The sequence below is a fragment of the Polyodon spathula genome, chromosome 24 (assembly GCF_017654505.1).
Source record: "Polyodon spathula isolate WHYD16114869_AA chromosome 24, ASM1765450v1, whole genome shotgun sequence".
In the NCBI taxonomy this organism is placed as follows: domain Eukaryota; kingdom Metazoa; phylum Chordata; class Actinopteri; order Acipenseriformes; family Polyodontidae; genus Polyodon; species Polyodon spathula.
This window is the reverse complement of record NC_054557.1, coordinates 10,682,228-10,704,366: the sequence shown is the minus strand read 5'-3', so window position 1 is coordinate 10,704,366 and position 22,139 is coordinate 10,682,228. Positions and strand designations below refer to the sequence as shown.

The following is a 22,139-nucleotide window of genomic DNA, read 5'->3' as shown; positions in this document are numbered from 1 at the left end:
AGTGGGGGGGAGGGGGCTTTCCACAGCCAGGGTTCGTCTTCCCGGGAATGAAAAATAAACCCGGTCTGACCTGAAATTACCCATCATCCACCAGAGTGTGTTCATGCGACTCCCAGGGAACAGGCATCCCCGGCTCTGCCTAGAAAATGCAGTGTCAACTGTAGTATTCGCTTTATAACTCCTTAAAAACAGACGGTAAGCATGCCTTTCCTCTGCATACCTCCTTTTGTGGACCTCAGGTCCCTTCTTTTGCAGGTTTCAGTTCCTGCGGCGGCTAAAGTGGCACAGTTCAGGATGTAATACTGTCTGGAGCCTGCCTGCAGCCTGTCGTTGTGCCGGGCGCCATGTTTGCTTGGATGTGTTGTTGCTTTGCTGATTTTTTTTTTTTTTTTTTTTTTTTTTTTAAATCAGACGGCGATATTACTACAAGAAGAAATACAAAGTTAAACTGACAGAGCCTCTCACGGCAGTAGTTCTCAGCAATTAAATTGACCCGTGTTGTAACGCGTGTATGGATTCGTTATTTAAGGTGGTGCGAAAGAACCCTGCCTTTGTGTTTGGGAGGTAAAAGGGCTGAGCGTTGACTTTGTTACAACCCGAATTGAACGGAATGTGTGGTAGCGTTTGGGGTTGTGCGTGTTGTAACCCTCTTCATGTGGGTGAAAACATTCACACTTGTTGTCTGTGAGAACTGGTGGAACAGCTTATCCTTATTGATGGTAGCGTCATCTCCTTGTTTACAACCTGGTTTGTGCGTGTACCCCTATAGCCTTTTGACTGTGTTTTAATACCGGAAGCTTGTGTGGATGTTGCAACAGCAATTTATGCAAAACTGCTCCAGAGAAGCGTTTCTGCCATAAAATGTATTTATTTTGTACACAATCTGTGACCTAGAGAGAAGCAATAAGAAAGTTTATCGCGGGAATTGCAACACTGTTATGTAACCTTCAGACAAAAAGGAAACGCTATAATCATAAAAGTGACTCCATATACTACTTGTGAATGAACAAGTGGTATCATTTTGATCATTTTTGGGGCGTGCATTAATTTTGTTGCTTCCGAAAAAAAGGTGTGGTTTTCCTACAGTATAACGTTTTTACTATATCTGTTAATTCGCCCTTACCAGTTTCAAATTATTGGACGTCCACCTGCTAAAGTAAACTAACCAAACTGTTAGATAATGAAGAAATACCTGAAACCTTTGGTCAAATTTAAAATGGTCATTGAATTCTTCATTCAAACAGCGTTCTCTACATCATACCAATAATAACATACATACAATAAAGAACACAAATAGACCGGATACTAATCATTAACATGAACTCAGAATAGAATTGAATAGTCAGGGATGTTGGGCAAATTGCATTTTGAGCACATGATGTGCATTTAAGAGGTTGAAAAATGATGTTAGTAAAAGCAACTTCAAAATCGCCCTGTGTCTTTTTGTTATTTATTTATTTGTATCCTGTTTTTCTTTTCAGTATCATAATGGCTGGACTTTTTATGGAATGTGAGGAGGAAGAGCTGGAACCTTGGCAGAAACGAATTCCAGAAGTCACAGAGGATGATGATGACGATGAGCCCATTTTTGTTGGCGAGATCACCTGTTCAAAACCACCAAATAACACACTTCAAAGTATGAATGTTTTATTAAATAAGGACACTTCAGGTTTATTTAAGCTGAATATGCAGAAACACATGTAATTGTGTGTTGTGGTGCTATAGTAAAACTAGCCGCGGTTTAAAAAAATAAAAAATAAAAATCTTTTTACATATTAGGATATTGCCAGAATTATTTGAAAAATGTGAAAGCTCTGTGACATGTTGAAATAGTCGTAGGGAATGTTCAGCCCAGGGAATGTTCATACTATATTTTTATACTTTACATTTAATCAGCCCTGAAACTTGAAAACTGCATTAACCTTGGGCATGATAAATAATATGCAAATACTTCTGTTTTAAACAGATAACTTGCCTAGATCCAAGTATTCTTCACCGCAACGATTAGCAGTACAGAATGGAACTCTTAACAGAACTACAGCAAACCTTGGTATGAGCTGCTGCTTGTTATTTTAAACGTTCCAAGGTATTACAAATCGATTTCTTCTGCTTTTAACTCTTGTGCTTGGTTTAGGTTCCTGTTCTAACTTTAAAGCTACAAACCAACACTACACATCTCCTGCAAACCCCAGTATCATGACGACCTCTGCAGTTTATCAGCCGGTTTCAAGACCAATGGCTGCATCTGTGACATTGCAGTCTACACCGAGATCGTCGCCAGCTTCACTGTGTGTGCAGCCTATGTCCAAAGGCGTGATTAATCCTATCGTACCCCAGGCTGTAGTCAGACCGTCATCAGTGCAACCAGTTTCCAGATCTCTCCTCATTCCAATTACTACGCAGCCAGCATCCAGACCTGTGCCCATTCCAGCTACAGCACAGCAGATGCCGCAAACTTTTACTGCAGTAACTGCACAGTCAATAATAATAAACAATCAGGTAGTCTATACTTCTGTTCCATTAAATTACACATTTACAAAGATGATGTGCTCAGTAAAAAGCCATTTCACTTTTCCAACTACACAAAAAAGCATGGTGTTAAAAAATTATACTTAGGGTGTCTGATTTTCGGGTGAAACTTTTTTCCAAATTCGGGTGAATGAAAAAAAATTTGGATAAATTGTTTAATGAAAAAGTGTGGATTTTTAATATATAATCAGGAAAAAATAAAGATTCTGGTAGAAATCGGTTTTATTTAGAAATAAATAAACAAATACTTAAGCACAAAGTTGTCGTCAACAGTTTAAATCCCCATACATTTCCACACAGTGGGGTATGCAGACTTTTGTCGACATCTACCTCTCACTGACACATACACTGTAAATGTGTGACGAAGTGCCCGTCCCTGTGTGTATTTTCTGTTTTATATGTTGCGTTAAATGTTGGTGTATAGGCATTGGTACACAGAATATAAACGTGTCTGTCTCACGTGAATTAGTAAAGTGCAATTCCCCGTGCTCACATAGTATTATTTTGTAATTGCACATGAAGTGCTGTGCAATCCTTGTGCCTAAATACAAATACACATTTTTAAACACACTTGAGACACGGACCCGTTTATATCCCGTGTACCAATGCCTATACACCAACATTTAACACACCACACGCAACATATAACAGAAAATACACACAGGGGCGGGCACTTCGTCACAGTATGTCACTGTATAAGACATGGCTCTGTTTCCAATCAAGTTTTATTTTGTGGTGGAGTTGCAAGTATAATTGCACACAGAGCACATGGGAAAACTAGACAACTTTACTCCATGCTGTTTTACAAAGAGAAATGATTGTTACTAATAAATGCTCTTGGCTTAAACACATACTCATAAAACAAATAGCTGGAAGAATAGTGTGCAAAAAAATGAAAAACTTTAAAGCTATATTGCTGTATTTTTAAAAAAAAAAAAAAATATATATATATATATATATATATATATATATATATATATATATATATATATATATATATATATATATATATATATAAAACACTAAAAAGCCACATGTTGCATTTGAATCACAGACAACTACACATGTGTTTATTCATATACAGTATGTGCCTATTTGTGGAGTTGTTGGGTTTAACCCGAATGCAGAAAAAAGCATGGGGGGGGAATTGGGTAAATCCTGAAAATCAGACGCCCTAATTATAATTATCATGACAGGCAGAACATTTTTTTTTTTTTTTAAATGTTTTTATATTTTAATCTAGGGCTATATAATGACCTCACCACAGATGACAAATAATTCAGGTTTGATATTGGGTATCAGACCAGACACCGGAATAACATCGTATACAAGTGGACCATCTATTGCTGTGCCTCAAGGTCAGTTTTTTATTAATTTATTTAAATGTCACACTTGTATATAATTCCCAGTTGCAATTAGTTACGTAGTTGGTTCATTTGAATTGTGTATATTGAATATTTATTATGTAAATTGTGCTGTAACTTGATTATGTAAGCTGCTGACTGGTATGCACTTTTAAATAGGTAATTTATGACTTGTATGTATTTTTTTTATCAGATATTCACTAGGAGGTTACTGTTATAGTTTAGAGTAGAAGCAATATGCAGAGTTATTACAGTTGTCATCAATCAATACGTTTACAGGACAGCGTTTTCCCGAAAACTAATGTTTTCGGAAAACCGAATCAGAAAACTGATTTTCTTAAAACGTCACTTTACTGTATTTACATGATTAATGATAGAAAATCTAATTAGAATTCAACTGTATATACTGTACATGGTTTGAAGTTTTTTGAAAACGCAGGATATTTTCGCATGCAAAGTACTGTTGTAGCCTAAGTACGATTTGAACAGACCGGACATTTCTGCGACAGAACGGAGACCTATCCGAAGTGTTTTATCGAAGTGTCAGGTCTTAAATTCAAAGATTACTATCCTATACCTCTATTCAGATTCCCCACAATGTGCAACCAGCCTTTGCAACAGCTCATCCTGTTCTATGTTAGCAGTTCCTTGCACAGACATTATTTTAAATTATCACGTCATTTTAAAACTGGAAAACATTTCCTGCTTCACTATGGGCTGTTAACAAATACAGACTTTTACAAATGTATTACTTTATCCCTAACTAGACAAATGGATGCATGCAGACTGACTGCAGATTATTATTTTCTCTGTTTTCTAAAACCACGTGCAGGAGAAAAGGGTCAAAGTGTGCACATGCGCAGTATGCTGTTTCAATAAGTTTTCCGAAAAGTGTGTTTACATAATATACATTTTGTTAGTTTTCCGAATTTAATTGGAAATTGGTGCTGTTTTCCTAAAACTGATATCCGGAATATTCCGGTACATTTTCCGAAAACTGTGTTTACGTGACTTTTGATATCGGAATTAGTTTTCCGAAAAAATATCAGAATTCTTATGCTCATGTAAACGCACTGAATGCCAGCCTGGGGACTGTCAATGATAATGAGCCTACTGGCTAAATTGAAAATGCAATGCATCTTGTGTCATGTAAGTGACGATTATGTTCTAATTGTATGTGTCGCTGATAAATACAACAAATAAAATAATGTTTAATTTGTCAAGTGAAGGATTTTACTGTGGTTATCTAGTAAACATCTTTAAAATAATGAAAAAACTATTTGTGGGAAAATACTGCAGTAGCTAGTTTGTTAAATATGCGTTATTAATTGTGTCTGACTAATGCATACCTTGGGGCAAAAAGCATAGGAAAATTCTTGAAAGACATAACACGAAAACAGTAACGTCTTACATTCTTTGTATGTTTTAGTTTTATGTTTCGCTGTTTCTGTTGCAGGAGTTTCACCACAATTGTGCAGACCTGTTCAGCAGTTTTCTCAAGTGCGCCAACTTATGCCTGCAAGAATAATATCAAACGTTGGCAATAGACCTCTTCAAGTACAACTTACTTCCCCTGTTCAGAATAATATTGTCAGGCTCACAAGTGGACAGAATTCAGCACAAATTGGCTCTCCAAGACCACAGCCAGCACAAATAAGCTCTTCAAGACTTGAGTCAAATCAACTGAGCCCAACCAACGTACAGTCAATGCAAATTAGTTCAACAAATCCACAGTCTCTACCAATAAGCTCTCCAAAACAACAGTCAACACCCCAAATTGTGAACAGAATAGGTATGCAGAGCTACGTTTATATATATATATATATATATATATATATATATATATATATATATATATATATATATAGATACACACACTGCTGTGCAAAAATCTTAGACATGTTGTATTTTTCTACTCTGATGCATTATGAGCATCAACAATTTACTCAAAGCCTCCACTAGTGGTTTCTACTATTGTAACAACCTTGACTTGCATAAAGAAAGAAAAACATTGAGTGAAATAGCTTGCATTACTCGATTTTCAAGGTGTGGTATCCGAAGTATAATTGGCAAGTACAGAGAAACATCATCTGTAATTGACAAACCCAGGACTAGAAGACCCAAAAAAGCTGCATAACAAGGATGAGTAAGACTTCGATAATATTGTTAAGGAATTGAAATAAGACAAGCGTTGAATTGACAACAGAACTGGCAGAAGGCAGGCACAGGTGTCGTTGTCTATCAGTCAACAGTCCAAAGCACCTTTGACCATTGTTTCATTGTCCAATTTCTGCGTTGTGCATATTTTAGCCATTTAGTCTTGTTCCCCTTTCTTAAGAGGTATTCTTACTGCAACACATCCTTTAAGTCCAGATTTCAAGAGAGACCTTTCAACTGTTGATTTGATGGACAAGGACACCAGTGCCTTCTGCCAACAACAGCTGAAACGTGTCGTCACATGTATATAGTAAACTTTGAAAGCATGATGTGTGTGTGTGTGTTTTTTTTTTTTTTTTTTTTTTTTACTTAATCTTGATTTCTGATGCGATATTGACATTTAAATGTTCATGTAAAGTAATAGTACCTGAAACTTACATATATATTGTTTTTGCAGTTCGAAGAGGTTTGCCACCAGGTCTTGGTTTGGCTAAGCGTCCTGCTGCGTCTGAGATTAACAATACCACTCCTAAAAAGTACAAACTTGAGCCTGGTACCCCCGTTTCCTGTCTTTCAGTAAATTCCACTGGACAAGACCTCAATTTAAAAGGTATTGCTTTTTTAACAATATATGTTTTGTTCAGTACTTTTTTTCGTAGGAGAAGTAAGTAGGAGAAAAAGAATAATATATTCTATGTTGCTCATTTCAGGTTCAATGATAAACTCATCTGTCTATGTTACAAATGGAGTACAAATCCTTAATGCTTGTCCAAAATGTAAGATCCATTTCCACGTTATGGGTCCTCTCAAGAATCATATGAAGGTAAGTAATGTGTTTAAACTGTTCTCTGAAAATGCTGTAAGTTGCAGTAATTACAGCTAAGGTTTGTGCTGAAAGTTGAATGTTACAGAACACCTTCACAGATTTGTAATTGCTGTTTTCTGGTTTAAGTCTAGAATAATAGTCTTTGTTGAAAATGTGTTTCTGCAGACATAGCTGGCTGTATTTTGTAACAGTTGCAGCTTTTAGTTTTCTAAGTTTTACTGCATTGAGTAAGCATGGGGATGGAATTGCACTCTGCTAAGAATATGGACAAGATTAAAGACTGGAGGCTACCATACTTTTTTTTTGTCTGAACCGCAGTCAAAAGTAAGGGGTAACAGAAAGGTTTCAGAGGCGCTGTGATACGATCACTTCACAAGCAGATGTACTACAGTGTACACCTAATGGGTACAGTGCATTGCAGCAGGTCTTGTATAGAAAGTGTTTTTTTGGGTGTTTTTTTCCAAAAGTATGCTTATGGAATTTTCTGTTTCTTTTCTTTTCATTTCAGTTCTGTTGTCCTGATCTGTTTAATAACTTCTTCCCCACAACCTCTAAACAAGAGAGGCCAACCACGCCTGTGAAGCGTGCTGAGTCTGGGGCTGAGGAAGGAAAGCTTGTCATGCTGGTCAGTGAGTTTTATTATGGAAAATACGAAGGAGACCTCCAACAGGAACAGAAGACGAATACTACCTTCAAGTGCTGCAGTTGTTTGAAACTTCTCAAAAACAATATAAGGTATTTTCCAGGGAGAAACTTCTAGTTGCATTTGTTTTTGTTCAGAAATAAAATAGTTGCATACATTTTATCTGCAGTGCGCAACCATTCACTATGTAGGTCTCAAATGTGCAGTTTTGAAAGAAACAAAAATGCTCTCTGGTATTACACATATTTTGACCATCTAAGACACTGCTGGAGTAAAATGACTAAGGGGAAGCAGTAACAGGCTTCCTGGCAGACATGGCAAGAACATTGAGAACTTTATTTTAGCTTAGTTCAGCACTTAGTCATGTTTTAAAGTGAAAATACCTGTGTCTGTAAAATGTGTTTCTTTCAAAATTGCGTATTTGAGACCTGCAGTGAATGAAAGACTGTGGCAAAGTGGCTAGTGGAGGGGAACAGGTATAACGGTGATGCGATGCAGGAGTGACAGGCAGACAACAGTTTCCAGTGAAAAGGTGCTTTTATTTATAATCCAGGTCTGGTGACCGTTAAATAATAAATCCCCGGCTATACACAACAATGTGTAAAGCACGGGGATAGCAATAACACAGACACAGTCCCGAACAAAACGAACACACGGTCACCAGTCCTGGGTGAGTGCAGACGTGCTTGTGGTGGGTGAAGACACTGTATTTCGTGACGGTTCCGTGCAGTGGTGATCCGGATTGTGCTGACCCTGGTCGACAGCTCCGGATAGGTGAGTTAACTGTCTGGTGGTACAAAACGCAGACAATTACAAAACAAACACAACACGCAATTCCTCTTTACAACGAGAGCTCTTCTCTCGATCCTTCTCTCTCCAAGCGTTTAACCCAAACGAAGGAAAAGACCAGCGTTACCCTGGCCCCTATATGTAATCCCGCATGATATCGAGATAAACGGTTGCAGCTGCCTTATTACTTGCAGCTGCCTCTCGTTTATCTCTCAAATCAATACGGTCTTACAACAGAGTCGCGCTTCCCTCCAGGCTGACCCACTTCCCTGACCCGGAAACGAACTGTCAGGCCAGCCCTTCCAGATGCTTCTCCTCCCGTTCTTTAGCGCCCTCACAGGTTGGGAGGAAGATTCATCACCAGAACTCATCTTTCCGTCACAAAGACCATGACAGGCAACTTCTTCAACCTTCTTTTTAACAATTGCTTCTGTAATATAATGCGTTTGCATGAAGAAATGTAAAGAATTTTCACTTTTAATGGTCTTTGTAATGTAACAATCAAAGGGGCACTTTTTGTTACCTTGTTGAGGCTGGTCTATCTGAAACCGTCCAGTTTGGCACATTGCTGAAAATGTTTCATTTTTTTTAAAAGGTGCCATTTGCTTCTGTAATTTATTTTTTTTCGCCAAAAAGAAATACTGCTCAGTATCAGTGAAGATAGTTACTAATGTTTGACTTCTAGAAACTGGAAGAAAAACCCACGTAGTCATACAGAAATAATATTAAACTTGATGAAAGTGGCAGTCGGGCTGATTTCTGTGTTGTCAAAATCAGTGCCGGATGTTAAGGCATAAATGGCATGTCGGAAAAGTTCATTTGTTACACAGAAAAAAAAAATAATAGAAAAACTAAAAGATAAGAATAAGCCAGTCTGGACCAAAAATCAGGCTGTTGTGTTACGCAGAGAAATTTGGTCAAACCCTGTGTAGTAAACTTGACTCTGATTTCTGTGTTTGGTGTTTTGTTATGTCTGTTAAGGAGGTAACTCTTTCAGCACTATGGTAATACTAATTGTTCTATTATAAAAATAAATATATATATATATATATATATATATATATATATATATATATATATATATATATGTGTGTGTGTGTGTGTGTGTTATATATATAATATATAATATATAATATATATATATATATATATAATATATAGATATATTATACATATGTATATTGTGTATATATATATATATGTATCTATATATATATATATATCTATATATATATATATATATATATATATATATATACGCATGTTCAACTTAAATTGTCAACAGTTTTCTGACAACAAGAGCTTCTTGTAAAAGTATATTGACCTTTATTGATGGAAGATAAATGTAAAGATAAATTTATGTCAACAGTGATTTTGGTTAAACAGCAATTTCCTGTGTTCTAACAAGTTATTGAACAGCATGTAATGCACAATTAACAAATGGAAATACATTATTCTCTTAGAAAACGATGTAGCAGTGTGGTTTTAAAAGTGTGCTGGCATACTCCATAGAGAGTGATTAGGCTGGAGAGAGAGAGAGAGGAATACAAAATTATACAACCTTCATTACAGTTTCCTCATACAGATTGATGACGTTATCAGTAGACTTCAGTGAAATTCCCATTAGGGACCAAAAATGAATAATAGTTGGTAGTTTACACAGTGTAAGAACTGTTCTTTTGATTAAACAACTTTACTCTCAAATGCAGCAAAAAGCTTCTGCAAGCTGTTTTAATAGGTAGACCCGTTTGTATTGTAGTCGCTGTTTGGCAGGTAAGGTCACAGTTCTTTCGTATAAGAATCTCTTTTAGGGGAGCTGAAGTAGTAGAAAGTAAAGCTGAAAAATGGGCCATGCCAAGTCGAGGCACAGTCTGCAAGTTAAAACAGCAGACTTCTACCAATGGAGGAAGCACACATCATTAGGAAAAACAAAAGGTTCTTGTAATTGCTGGTATTATAATGGCTATTAAACACACTTAGAAAGTGAGTTGCAAGCAGAAGCATTGGTATTTTATCTTGTAAGCACTGGAAACTAATGCACACTTTCAAGGCATGAAAGGGGTATGCATGTATGACTGGCGAGTGCTATTTAACAAACTGTAAGAACCCTGTGTGTATTTTACAAGGCCTTGAAAAAGAAACTATGTTTTTAAAAATGTTCCTTATTTCATTTAACAAAGAGAAATAACATGAAATACATTTGAATCGTCCACTACAAGATTGAAAGAATCTAATCTTGTCCTTCACTAAATCACTGTCAGCAATTCGGTAACATTTGCACACATTTCATGTATTTGGACTTGTGTGCAGGTGCACATGAGCTGAATATAAAATGTTTAACTTAAAACAGTGAATTAAAATGTGGTTCTTTTTACAGGGTGTACGGGCGTGTGTATTTTTAGTGCTTATAACATTTCCATAAACGAGTGCACGTCACATCTGTGACTGAGTTCACAATGTCTTGTTTGATAACATAGGAACCCTTTTGTTAATGACATTTTAAAGCCAGGGTGTTCATGCACCTGCATGTCTGCCTTTCACAGGTTTATGAACCACATGAAACATCATTTGGAGCTTGAGAAGCAGAGCAATGAGAGCTGGGAAAACCACACCACCTGCCAGCACTGCTATCGCCAGTTCTCCACGCCCTTCCAGCTCCAGTGCCACATTGAAAGTGCCCACAGCCCATACCAGTCAACTAGTATGTGTTTCTCTTTAGTTTTTCTGTAGTTTTTTTTCAGCAGTTTTGTTTTGTGGAGATAGTGTAATCGATCTCTAACTTTTTTAAACCATTAAACTGACGAACGTTTTAGCCAGAAACATGTGTCTACTGCCATTAACCACAGTATTTGTTTAATTTATACTATGGATTCAAATTAATTTTCCTTGTATGATAAAAATGTCATATATAATTGTATTTTTTTTTTTTTTTTTCAGCCAGTTGTAAAATCTGTGAATTGGCCTTTGAATCTGAGCAAGTGCTATTGCAACACATGAAGGACAATCATAAACCTGGCGAAATGCCCTATGTTTGCCAGGTAAAATGTGTATATATATATCTATATTTATTTTAATATTTTTTGGACATAAACTTATTCAGTATTGGAGTGGCCATTCAAAAACGCTTATTTTTCCAATAGGTTTGTAGCTACAGGTCGTCTGTGTTTTCAGATGTGGAAAATCACTTCCGAGTAACTCACGAGAATACAAAACATTTGCTCTGCCCATTCTGCCTCAAAGTGATTAAATGTGCAACACCGTATATGCTGCATTACATGAGACACCAGGTAAGCAGTAGCAAAAATAGCTTGTTCATTAATGAAGTGACATTCTTCCCAAACTGTCGTGTAATTAACAGTACATAAATACTCTGCCAATTCAGTGCCCTGAACCATGGCATGTAGTCTGTGTCCCTTGTGTGAACACTAGATTCAGTACTTCACGTTGTTTTGCTGTGAAGTAAATAGGACAGCCTTTGATTGTTTTCTGCTCATAGGAAGTATTGAACACTTCATCTGTCGTTGTTGTAAGGAATTTGATTCGGGTGCCTATAGCTCAACAGTTTGAACGGAGTCAGCATAAGCACTAAGCCACTGGCGAATTGCCTTGTTCAGTTATATTGTGAACATGGATTGATTAGTCTTCCATTGAACACCTTGCTGCAGTACACAATGGGTTGACAAATTTGCAACAGAAGTATTTTTGTGGTGTTTTGCAGTTTGGCTTACAAGGCAGGTTGTTTTCTTGTTTATGAAACATCTAAAAAAGTAATATTTCTTGGTAAATTGGATAATAAGCAAAGCTTGTGAGTTTATTGTTTGAAGTGCACCCCCATGTTTTACATTAAAAAACTAATTTGGCTTTTGTAAATAAAAGTCCATATAAATATTAAAAAAATATTAATAAAAATTTAAAAACTAATAATAATAAATTGCCATGCAAATCATCTTATTTGCATTCCTATCTTCTTGCACAAAAATCTGAATCCTAGTTGTATGTTTGAGGGCACCAGGTCAATGAGTGGTGCAGCTGGTATTCTTTTGTACAGTATGGCAATTGCTGTTAGCTGTCTCCTGATGGCAGAACATATTAAAACATTTATTGTGCACAAAGAGGATATTATCCAAATATAAAAATAAAGTCAACTACTACCACTGTTTAGTGTCTACCCCTGCATTTTAACCTGATTTATATTTATCATTTTAAATGAAACTTAGGAGTTTTAATGTTTATAAGTGTGTTCTCAATAAACATGAACAAAGCCAGTGCATTAATTGAATAGTCCGTATGCGCAACATGAAAAAGACCATGCGACCTACAGTATAAGGAGCTTTATTTTTGTTCTTCTTTTTAATAGAAAAAAGGAGTTCACCGTTGTACCAGATGCAGGCTCCAGTTTTTGACCTGTAAGGAAAAATTGGACCACAAAACCCAGCATCACCGAACATTCAGAAAACCAAAGTCATTAGAAGGGCTGCCTCCTGGGACCAAGGTTGGATCTGTTAGTCTTTTTAACAGGACTGATTTCAGTCATGTGATTGTACTAGTCCTGTGTTTAACACTGTTATTATATCTATATCTATATTTATATATATATACATATATATATATGTGTGTGTGTGTGTGTATATATATATTTATATGTATATATGTGTGTGTGTGTATATATATATATATATATATATATATATATATATATATATATATATATATATATATATATATATATATAGAGAGAGAGAGAGAGAGACACAGCAAATGGTAATTACCTCGGAACTATCTTCTCTAGCACAATAAGAAAGAAGAAAAGTTTGTTAGTTCTATTGAGCGAGGATGGAATAAAGAAAAACGAAATAAATAAATGCTTAATGTGTGAGTTGACATTTATTGATCCTTGTTTCATAAAGTGTTGTTTTATGAGGTAATTAATTTTTTTAATAATTATTTTTTTTAGGTTACTATTCGTGCTTCTTTAGTATCTCCAGGTGACTCACCATCGTCTCCGAATGCAAGCAGCAGATCTATTGTCAGCATCATTCCCAACAGCCCCACCGCAAAACAGTCAGCCAAAGCACCATCAAATCAAGGGAGGTCCAGATCTACAAACCAGCACAAGAAGCAAGAAAAGCTAAGCAATTCAAGGCTGCTTGAGCGTTCCTTAAAGAAATTAAGGTGAACATTTCAGAATATGCTTGACTCTGTTTTATGTTCTTTTGTTTTTTTTAAATCCCCTGGAGTAACCTAGTTCTCATGCAAGGCATACCTCCATTTGAACTATCTTGAGCTCATCTAACTGTGGTGAAACTGGGTTTAGCCTGTATTGGATGCTATTGGGAACAGACTTAACCAATTTCAGGGAACTTGTGCTGTGGATTAAGATTTCATTGTAAGTGTTAATGTTCTTGGCTAGGGATATGTATATCTAATTAAAATGTGTGTACGTAATGGCAGTGGTTCACACTAAAGCATTACAGAAACAAGTATTTTATAAATGTTTCCGTTTCAAACAGTGTTCACTTTGGAATCCAGAAGTGCATGGAATGTTCCACTGACATTGAAGACTGTGCTGCTCACTACCTGACACTTTATACCTGTGGCGTATGTAGGTACAAGACCAGCTGCAATAAGTCCTATGCAAAGCACATGATCAGGTACCACTTTACATTGCCGTTTTCATTTAAAGTATCAATTCATTTAGCATTCAGTTCTTGCTTCTGATTAGCAATGAAGGGCATGCTTTATTCTGTTTACCATTTGCATTACGGTGGAAATACGCTTTTCCAGATGTGTGTTCCTTTTTGTTTACTAAAATATATTAGTTTGGTTAGACACTGTTTTCAATAAGAGAAGTAGTATGAAAATTTTTACACTATATATATATATATATATATATATATATATATATATATATATACACACACACACACACACACACACACACACACACACACAGCTCTGGAAAAAATTAAGAGACCACTGCAAAATTATCAGTTTCTCTGGTTTTACTATTTATAGGTATGTGTTTGGGTAAAATTAACATTTTTGTTAATTCAAAAGCCAAGTACAAGGTTGTCCTGGAAGAAAACTTGCTTCCTTCTGCTCTGACAATGTTCCCCAACTCTAAGGATTGGTTTTTCCAGCAGGACAGTGCTCCATGCTACACAGCCAGGTCAATCAAGGTGTGGGTGGAGGACCACCAGATCAAGACCCTGTCATGGGCGGCTCAATCTCCAGAACTGAACCGCACTGAAAACCTCTGGAATGTGATCAAGAGGAAGATGGATGGTCACAAGCCATCAAACAAAGCCGAGCTGCTTGAATTTTTGCGCCAGGAGTGGCATAAAGTCACCCAACATCAATGTGAAAGACTGGTGGAGAGCATGCCAAGACGCATGAAAGCTGTGCTTGAAAATCAGGGTTATTCCACCAAATATTGATTTCTGAACTCTTCCTAAGTTAAAACATTAGTATTGTGTTGTTTAAAAATGAATATGAACTTATTTTCTTTGCATTATTCGAGGTCTGACAACACTGCATCTTTTTTTTTATTTTGACCCGTTGTCATTTTCTGCAAATAAATGCTCTAATGACAATATTTTTATTTGGAATTTGGGAGAAATGTTGTCAGTAGTTTATAGAATAAAACAAAAATGTTCATTTTACCCAAACACATACCTATAAATAGTAAAACCAGAGAAACTGATAATTTTGCAGTGGTCTCTTAATTTTTTCCAGAGCTGTGTATATATATATATATGCGCATATGCTATATCACATGTCCGTTTGTCCTTTTCAGATTTCACAGTGCATTCTCCAGAGAGAAGTTCCGGAAATGTAAGAAACATTCAAATAAACTAAGGTATGCATCTTCTTTAAAAGAATCCAGTAATTTATATGTTTTGTCGTGTTACAAAAATATTATATATTTATAAAAATTAAATAAAACATTTGCTATAAGTAAACATGCTTTTTTAATGTATTATTTATAAATGGCTCTGGGAAATAATGTTAATAGACGATAACTTGGGTTATAAGTGTCCTCCTATTTAAGTACAGTGTTTCGCTTTTAAGTATGGTGGTGTTTGTGTTGAAGAGTAATTCTCTGTTTCAGGGGTATAACACTAGTTTGTCTCAACTGTGATTTTCTAACTGATGCATCTGGTGCCAACGACATGAGCAAACATCTGATTGACAGACCAAACCACACCTGTCAAGTAATCGTTGAGAGTGGTAGGTGCATTTTACCTTTTACTGTAATAAAAATGTTTAAATGTACTTACTTTATTTTAAATTTAAACTGTAAACAGTTGCAAAATGAAAATGTTCCTCACTTTGAATGTATCTGATTTGTTTTTGTTTTTAAAAAAACATTTTCAGATACTCCTAAAGTGTGCAATGCTGAATCAAGAAAAACTGAGTAAGTATTTGCTTTCTGAAGCAATTCATATCCGCATTTATTGACGTTTGTATAAACTAAAGTCAAAGTAGATATTATGCTGACATGTTTCAGATAGTGGCTGTCTGGGGCTGGTCAATATGTAAAATGTTATGCAAAGTAGGAGAAGTTGCTAATGTGAATTAACTAAATACTGCAATGAAAAACAACTTGAATCTTGTATTGTATTGTTAGCTTATAATATGATATTTGGATGGATAACACATGTTTAACCTTGTGTAGTATAACAAGTACTACAATGACCATAGACTTGGTAGTTATAATAATAATTTTCAATGTATATGGAGGACTGAGCTGGTAATTTAGTTGCTGCCTTGCACAATTTCATTGTGCATGTTAAAGTGCAGATGCCCTGTTTTTTGTTTCTCTTTTCTGATAAATGATATATCATTTCTTAATATGTAAAGATCAAAAGATCAATGAAACAGAATCAACAGAATTGTGCTACTTCATCTTTGTGGCATTACTGCATATGATTAAATACTTTGGAGACATCCAATTCCCCTGACCTAAACATTGTTTGAAAGTATCATTTGTTGTGAACAATTTTTTTAGTTTTTGCAAATATTAATGTTAGTTATTTGTTACAAGTTGCCAGTGAACAGTACTATATAAGTAGTTGCTGGCATCTGTTTTCTTATATTCAAATAAATTATTACAATTAATCAGGCTGTGGGGAAGAGATAATGGGAAGTGATTATGCAGCTTTATCAGCAGGATCATCTTTTTGAATTAAATGGCAATCTCACCATATCTTCATAGTGCTGTAGCCCATATCTGAAGAAAAAATGTAAAACCTTTGTTTTGAGAACGTTTGCATCTCTTTAACGCCATTGGCCTCCCTAGATTCCAGCAAAGCAAGAATCGATGCATCTGTTTCTTGTGCTAAATGTTCCTTGTAGTAGCAGGGATTAAGGCTCATTGAGGTCATGAATCATTTACTCCATGATTAATAACACTTCAAGTCAGATGTGGAAGGATCCTGTGCGGTACTTCAGCAGATAAAAATTGGCTTTAGTGCAGCATCAACAAAGATAGTTACCTGCAACTTATAAACAAAAGGTTATGTTTGTATTAAAACTGATGACTTTAGCAGGTTTAATGGAAGGCATGGACTGTGCTGTCTTAGCAGTAGGATGTTTTTCTGTAAACCCAGTACATTAATCAGGAGGATGCCTTGATAAGCATCTTAACATGTTTATTTTTTAACTAATTGAGGTGATTTGGAAGGAATTTTTTAAAATATTTTTCCAAGGTAACTTTTGAAGAAGTATTTATGAAATAATATGTGTGGGGGGGGGGGGGGGGGTGTTTTTTTTTTTTTTTTTTTAGGCCAGAGGATAATGCTTATGAAACATCACAAAAAGGCAATTCTCAGGTAATTTCTTTTTTTTTTTTTTTTATATATATAGACTCTTCACTTTTTGCTCACAATTACTTTTTTAAAGTGATCTTATGAAAGTGTGCATTTAAGACTCCTCCCCCTAGAGCGACAATGCAGTTCCACAGCTATACACCAGGTTTGGAAAAGAGAAGAATATGATTGGATATTGTTTTTGTTTTTTAATAATTATAAATAATGCATACATCTACCTTGCAGAAGGATGCAGCACCAAACATACCTGATGAAGAAAGCTCCCCATTTATGGAAAGGTAATTTTGGAATTAGTGTCAGAATTAGCTGTTTGGAATTACATTTGCATCATTGTCATCTTTTATACCATTTACCCTATTTTTTTTCTTATCAGTAATCATTCTTTGGAGGAAGCTAAAAGAGAGAAAGCTGCAGAAAGCCAAGAAGCTGTGACGGAAGGGCCTGATAGCAGCTATTCAGAAGTGACTTTGGAAAAGGAGAGTGACCTCCGTGAAGCGCCACAAGGAAGCGATATAAAGTCTGAAACCCCCATGGACAGCAAAACAGAAAAAACGGTTTCCGATGACAACCATGCGCAAATAGAGGAAAATGACAAAAGTCAGCCGTGTGAGAAACCGACCCATTGCAAAAGCCCTATAAACACTGAGAAAACCAAGGAGACAAAAGAGCCCCCTAAAAGCTCTTCAGCCAACGATGCTGAGATGGTGGACCTGAAAGAGGAACGTGAAGACAATGTTTCTGTTGAACAGTTTTTTAGGAAGCTGGATGAACTGGAATCCGTTAGTTCTGATGTAAGTGAGCAAGGCAGCATTCAGCTGGAGCCTCTGACTCCCTCCGAGGTACTTGAGCACGAGGCCACCGAGATCCTCCAGAAGGGAGGTGCGTCCTCAAAAAAGAAAGCGGCACCTGTTTGTGAAAACGGGGACGATGTCAGCAAGACTTGTAAGCATCTTGACAAATCAAAGGACAAACAAAACTATGTAGCGGAAGAAAAATCAGAAAGTTAAAATGTGTTGTTTTGGTTTTTTTTTTTTTCATTATTTGCATTACACCTTTTACATTTTTTTTTTATATTTTGTAAATGTCGGAAAAGCTATTAAATTATTCCACACTTTATATAATATAAAAAAGCATGTGAACACAGAATTTTAAGTTCTATGACATTCATATTTACATTTTTAACATGCACCTGTATGTGGGTGTACTGCTGCCAGGCTCTTAAGCTTTACTAAGTGAACTTTCAATGAAAGTTGGACCATAATGCCGTCATGAAAAAACTCAAGAGCTAGTTACACATTCAGAATCTTTGCTAAATAAGTCTGTAGGGTTTTAGAAATCAAATTGCGCTGGACCTGTTAGAATGGGCTGTAAGGTAAAACCAAAGTACAGTTCTGCATAACTTATAACACGCTGCATGTTTTTCCATATGGCAGCTACTTTTAGCAAATTATGTTACTGTAAATGGCTTATTAGGCATGCAGCAAAGTGTAAACTAGTAGAGTTCTGTCATGCACTGGAAGTGAGGAGGAAGACTATTCATATCCATGGTATTTTTGCTACACAGCTGCCTGTAGATTTTAGGAATGTAGATGATGATTTACAGTCAGTAGCTCGTTCTCATTTAAATTTGTTGAACTGTTCCAATTAAAAGTAACCCGTTTTTTATGTGCTTGGTATTTGTCTGATATGTTTTGCTCTTTTAAGAATGTTCAGTCAATGAGGAAATCAAGGCATGGTTCCTTTTATTGTGCTGTAAATAAAAAAAACTTTTAGATAAAACAAATGAGAACACAGCAGAGTTCCTTCTTGCTGATCCTTATTTTTAGAAGTCCTTTTAATTAGTTAAGTTGATTTATTACAAAAGAGTCTTTTTTTACCCTAGACCATTGGTACTCAACAATGGCCTAGGATATCCATTCCAGTCCCGGTCTTTATTCCAAGCAGGTCCTACATTTAGTTAATTGCCTCTTTGCAGCATCGGTTAACTACCTCAGAACCTGCTTGGAGTAAAATCCTGCTGGGCTGGATCTTGAGAGCCAGAGTTGCATCCCCCTGCCCCTTACACAATACAATGGGAATTGGAAATGCTACTAAAACAAACCAGTATGTGGACAGGTGGGCACTTTTTTTTTGTCTTGTTTCTCTTGGAAGCAATTGTTTCATGCCAGAGGGACAATGACATGAGTTGACTTACCCTAAAGTGAAACAGAACCTGGTTGATTGTGGCAAATTAGATTTTGTCAAAATATTCAATGGTGTTACCTTGGCAGTTTCTTTTTTGTATCCTATTTAACATAAATACCTGATTAACACTATTATGTTAGTACAGTATGGACATAGTTATTTAGATGAAGCACATGCTTTAATATCATACCTTTTTTAGCTGTGTTAATGTTTTTACAGGTCCTTCTCCGGTTGTGGCAAGGTCTTTTACTTCTTCACCGGTTTATTTTTTTAATTAACTCAGGATATGCAAACACAATGCTATTGATTAAACTTCTGCTTCCCAATACTTTGATTAGTTTCCAGGAAGTAGTAGCAACTTTATCAATTATGTTGTATTGCTTATTCCAGGTTAAAACATAAAATACCAGCAAAGAACAAAAATGATCATATTCTTTGTGCTAACAAGATCTAAGAAAGTGGATTTTTGACACCATGTTTAGAACACCTATGCATGGATGGTAAATTTATTTCATAGTCTTAACACCTGTAATGTTTTCTATTATTGGCCTGGGATATTGCCTACCATCATCCTTCTAAATACTCTTCACGCTAAAAGAATGCCTTGAAAGGAAGCAGCTTTAAGTACTGATGAACAGCACTAACAGAACAAGGTTATGACACATTAAACATCTTCAGACACATCATTTAATAAATGCTTATCTGTGTTCTCATGCCGAACTGATTAATGCACAGATACTTTGCCAGAGTCAAAGGTCTAAAAAAAAACAAACAAACAACCAAACAACTTTGAAATGTTTCATCTTTGAGCAGAGCCATCTAATTTCAGAATCAGCAAGCTACAAGAAAGCTAATGCATCCATACCCTCTGTTTTGTTTTTTGTCACGGTTTATTTGCTATTCAGATAGGTATTTTTGTAGAAGCTCAGTAATTAAATAACTACAAGATGGATAATTGCACAAATGCATTTACTTTTCACTGTAGCCTGCTTTTAATTCCATTCTCAATTAAAGAATTAGCTGTTCGTTTGCTGTTGTTACCACACAACTATGACAGTCAAATATAAAGCTTGGGCGAAATGAGTAGGTTTTGTAATGCATTTACATTACAAACAAGCTCAAAGATTTGTTATAGCCAATATTGTTTACTTTGCTATCGATGCCAGTTTTAAGATGAGAGTAACTGCACTTTATCGTTAGAGACTTGGGTACAGTATATCGCAGCACAAACTTGGGGGTGATTTTCATGAAAGAGCTCCATCAGGTGTTAGAAAGGGGAACGCATATAAATTAAAGGTTTTTTATTGTTTTTTTTTCTTAAATGTAATTGTTTTTGGATGTCCAGCTTTTATAAAGAAGTACTGGAGCTTTGAAATGATCTAAGAGATAGTTATCATGGCAAACCTACATTAACTGGTAGTGATTATCTGACAGTAATAGTAATCTTTGAAGTACTCAACTGTTTTTCTAGCCTCAGTCTTTAGATGCCATGAATTCTAGCAATTTGAAGGGCAAACCATAGAACAGCTTTATACTAAAGGAAATTGCGTTCTAGTTTTTGGAAAGCTGATCATGTATGTTGCAGTCAGGTGCAAAGGGGTATCCAGTACAGAATGGTTATTAATGTAATACATGTGTTGCTTCCAGTGTAGACTGTATAATCATTAATATCAAATGCAATTTTAAACAACCCAACTGCTGGAATCCTCCATGTATCTGTTATTACTGATACGTGAATGAAGCATGAATGCCGACATATTGCATCAGATAATTCTTGCTTGCTTTGGAACATAATTGCTTTTAGTACAGCGCTACCTGTTGTGTTTCTTGATTTGACACATGCATGCAGATTTATGAGAGGTGCAGCCTGTCTGGGGAGATGTTTATCTGTGCCGGGCATTTCTGTAACCTGCAGCTTAAGGAAAGTCATTAAGTGACTGAATCTAGAAGTCTGAGGCTCAAACTAAGCACAATCCACAAAGGGAATAGAAGAAAATAAAACAGCTGACCCAGGGGGTCTGAACTCATTTTAAAGGTAAAGCATTCTGGAGCTTTGTAATCAGTGATGTGGGTTACCAAGCATAATGCCATGCTATTCACTATTCAGAATCAGCAAATAAGATTTCTACTTACAATAACCCTCTTGATAATTGTGTTTCAGAGAGACGATTAGGGTTTAGCGGTTGAGGGAGCGAAGGACAGAATGCAAAATTAAGGCATTACTTTAACTGACATTTTTGTTTTGTATACACAATACTCCAACAAGCACTGTAGAAAATGGACATGTATTTCATTATTCAAAAGAATACAAACAGCTTGCACAAAACTATCTACACGTAAACATATGCTGCTGCCCTAGTAATAGCATTAGCACAGTACTCCATGCCAAAATGTACGCACCACTAATTGTCTGGTCTTACTGTGTTATTTCAAGCTACAGTAGCTTACTGACCAAAAAACACCCATGTTTTATTATGTAAAAGTTAAACTGATGTGTAATATTACGCATTGAAATAATGCTTTCAGGTGAACAAAATAAGCAGGTTATTTAAAACTGGTCTGGTGAATAAGGGGAGGCTATACTTAATAAAATACTAAAATAATAAATAATCCATACTGCTAGAAACACTGTTTTTGTTTTGCTTGTTTCATTGTTTAAAATCATGGCTGAATTCATTTTTGGAGTTCAGAATTCAGAACACCAACACAATGTTATTCTATTATTCCATTCTATTTATACTATGAGGAGTAAATAATTAAGCCGCAGATGCAGAGCACACATCATGCATGCCAATAAGCCCTGGGTCCACTGAAAC

At 35.9% G+C, this 22,139-nt stretch overlaps 1 protein-coding gene across 1 annotated transcript; it reads left to right on the top strand.

Annotated features, from left to right (window-relative positions):
* The first annotated feature begins 96 nt into the window (after nucleotides 1-96).
* LOC121299070 (zinc finger protein 280D-like) lies at nucleotides 97-18,803 on the top strand. Its single transcript, XM_041226577.1, has 21 exons — nucleotides 97-195; nucleotides 1,482-1,636; nucleotides 1,967-2,050; nucleotides 2,135-2,499; nucleotides 3,773-3,887; nucleotides 5,350-5,685; nucleotides 6,508-6,660; nucleotides 6,761-6,873; nucleotides 7,385-7,611; nucleotides 10,852-11,009; nucleotides 11,246-11,346; nucleotides 11,449-11,595; nucleotides 12,666-12,800; nucleotides 13,263-13,480; nucleotides 13,819-13,959; nucleotides 15,105-15,167; nucleotides 15,420-15,538; nucleotides 15,686-15,725; nucleotides 17,097-17,142; nucleotides 17,365-17,417; nucleotides 17,513-18,803. Exons 2-21 carry the CDS (start codon nucleotides 1,489-1,491, stop codon nucleotides 18,144-18,146), a joined length of 3,396 nt encoding a protein of 1,131 aa, XP_041082511.1. The 5' UTR covers nucleotides 97-195; nucleotides 1,482-1,488; the 3' UTR covers nucleotides 18,147-18,803.
* The last annotated feature ends 3,336 nt before the right edge of the window (nucleotides 18,804-22,139 follow it).

Coding starts and splice junctions, on each gene's coding strand:
- LOC121299070 (XM_041226577.1), top strand. CDS start 1,489: ATGGCTGGACTTTTTATGGAATGTGAGGAGGAAGAGCTGGAACCTTGG. Junction 11,010..11,245: donor CAGCCCATACCAGTCAACTA/GTATGTGTTTCT, acceptor TTTTTTTTTCAG/CCAGTTGTAAAATCTGTGAA. Junction 11,596..12,665: donor TGCATTACATGAGACACCAG/GTAAGCAGTAGC, acceptor TCTTTTTAATAG/AAAAAAGGAGTTCACCGTTG.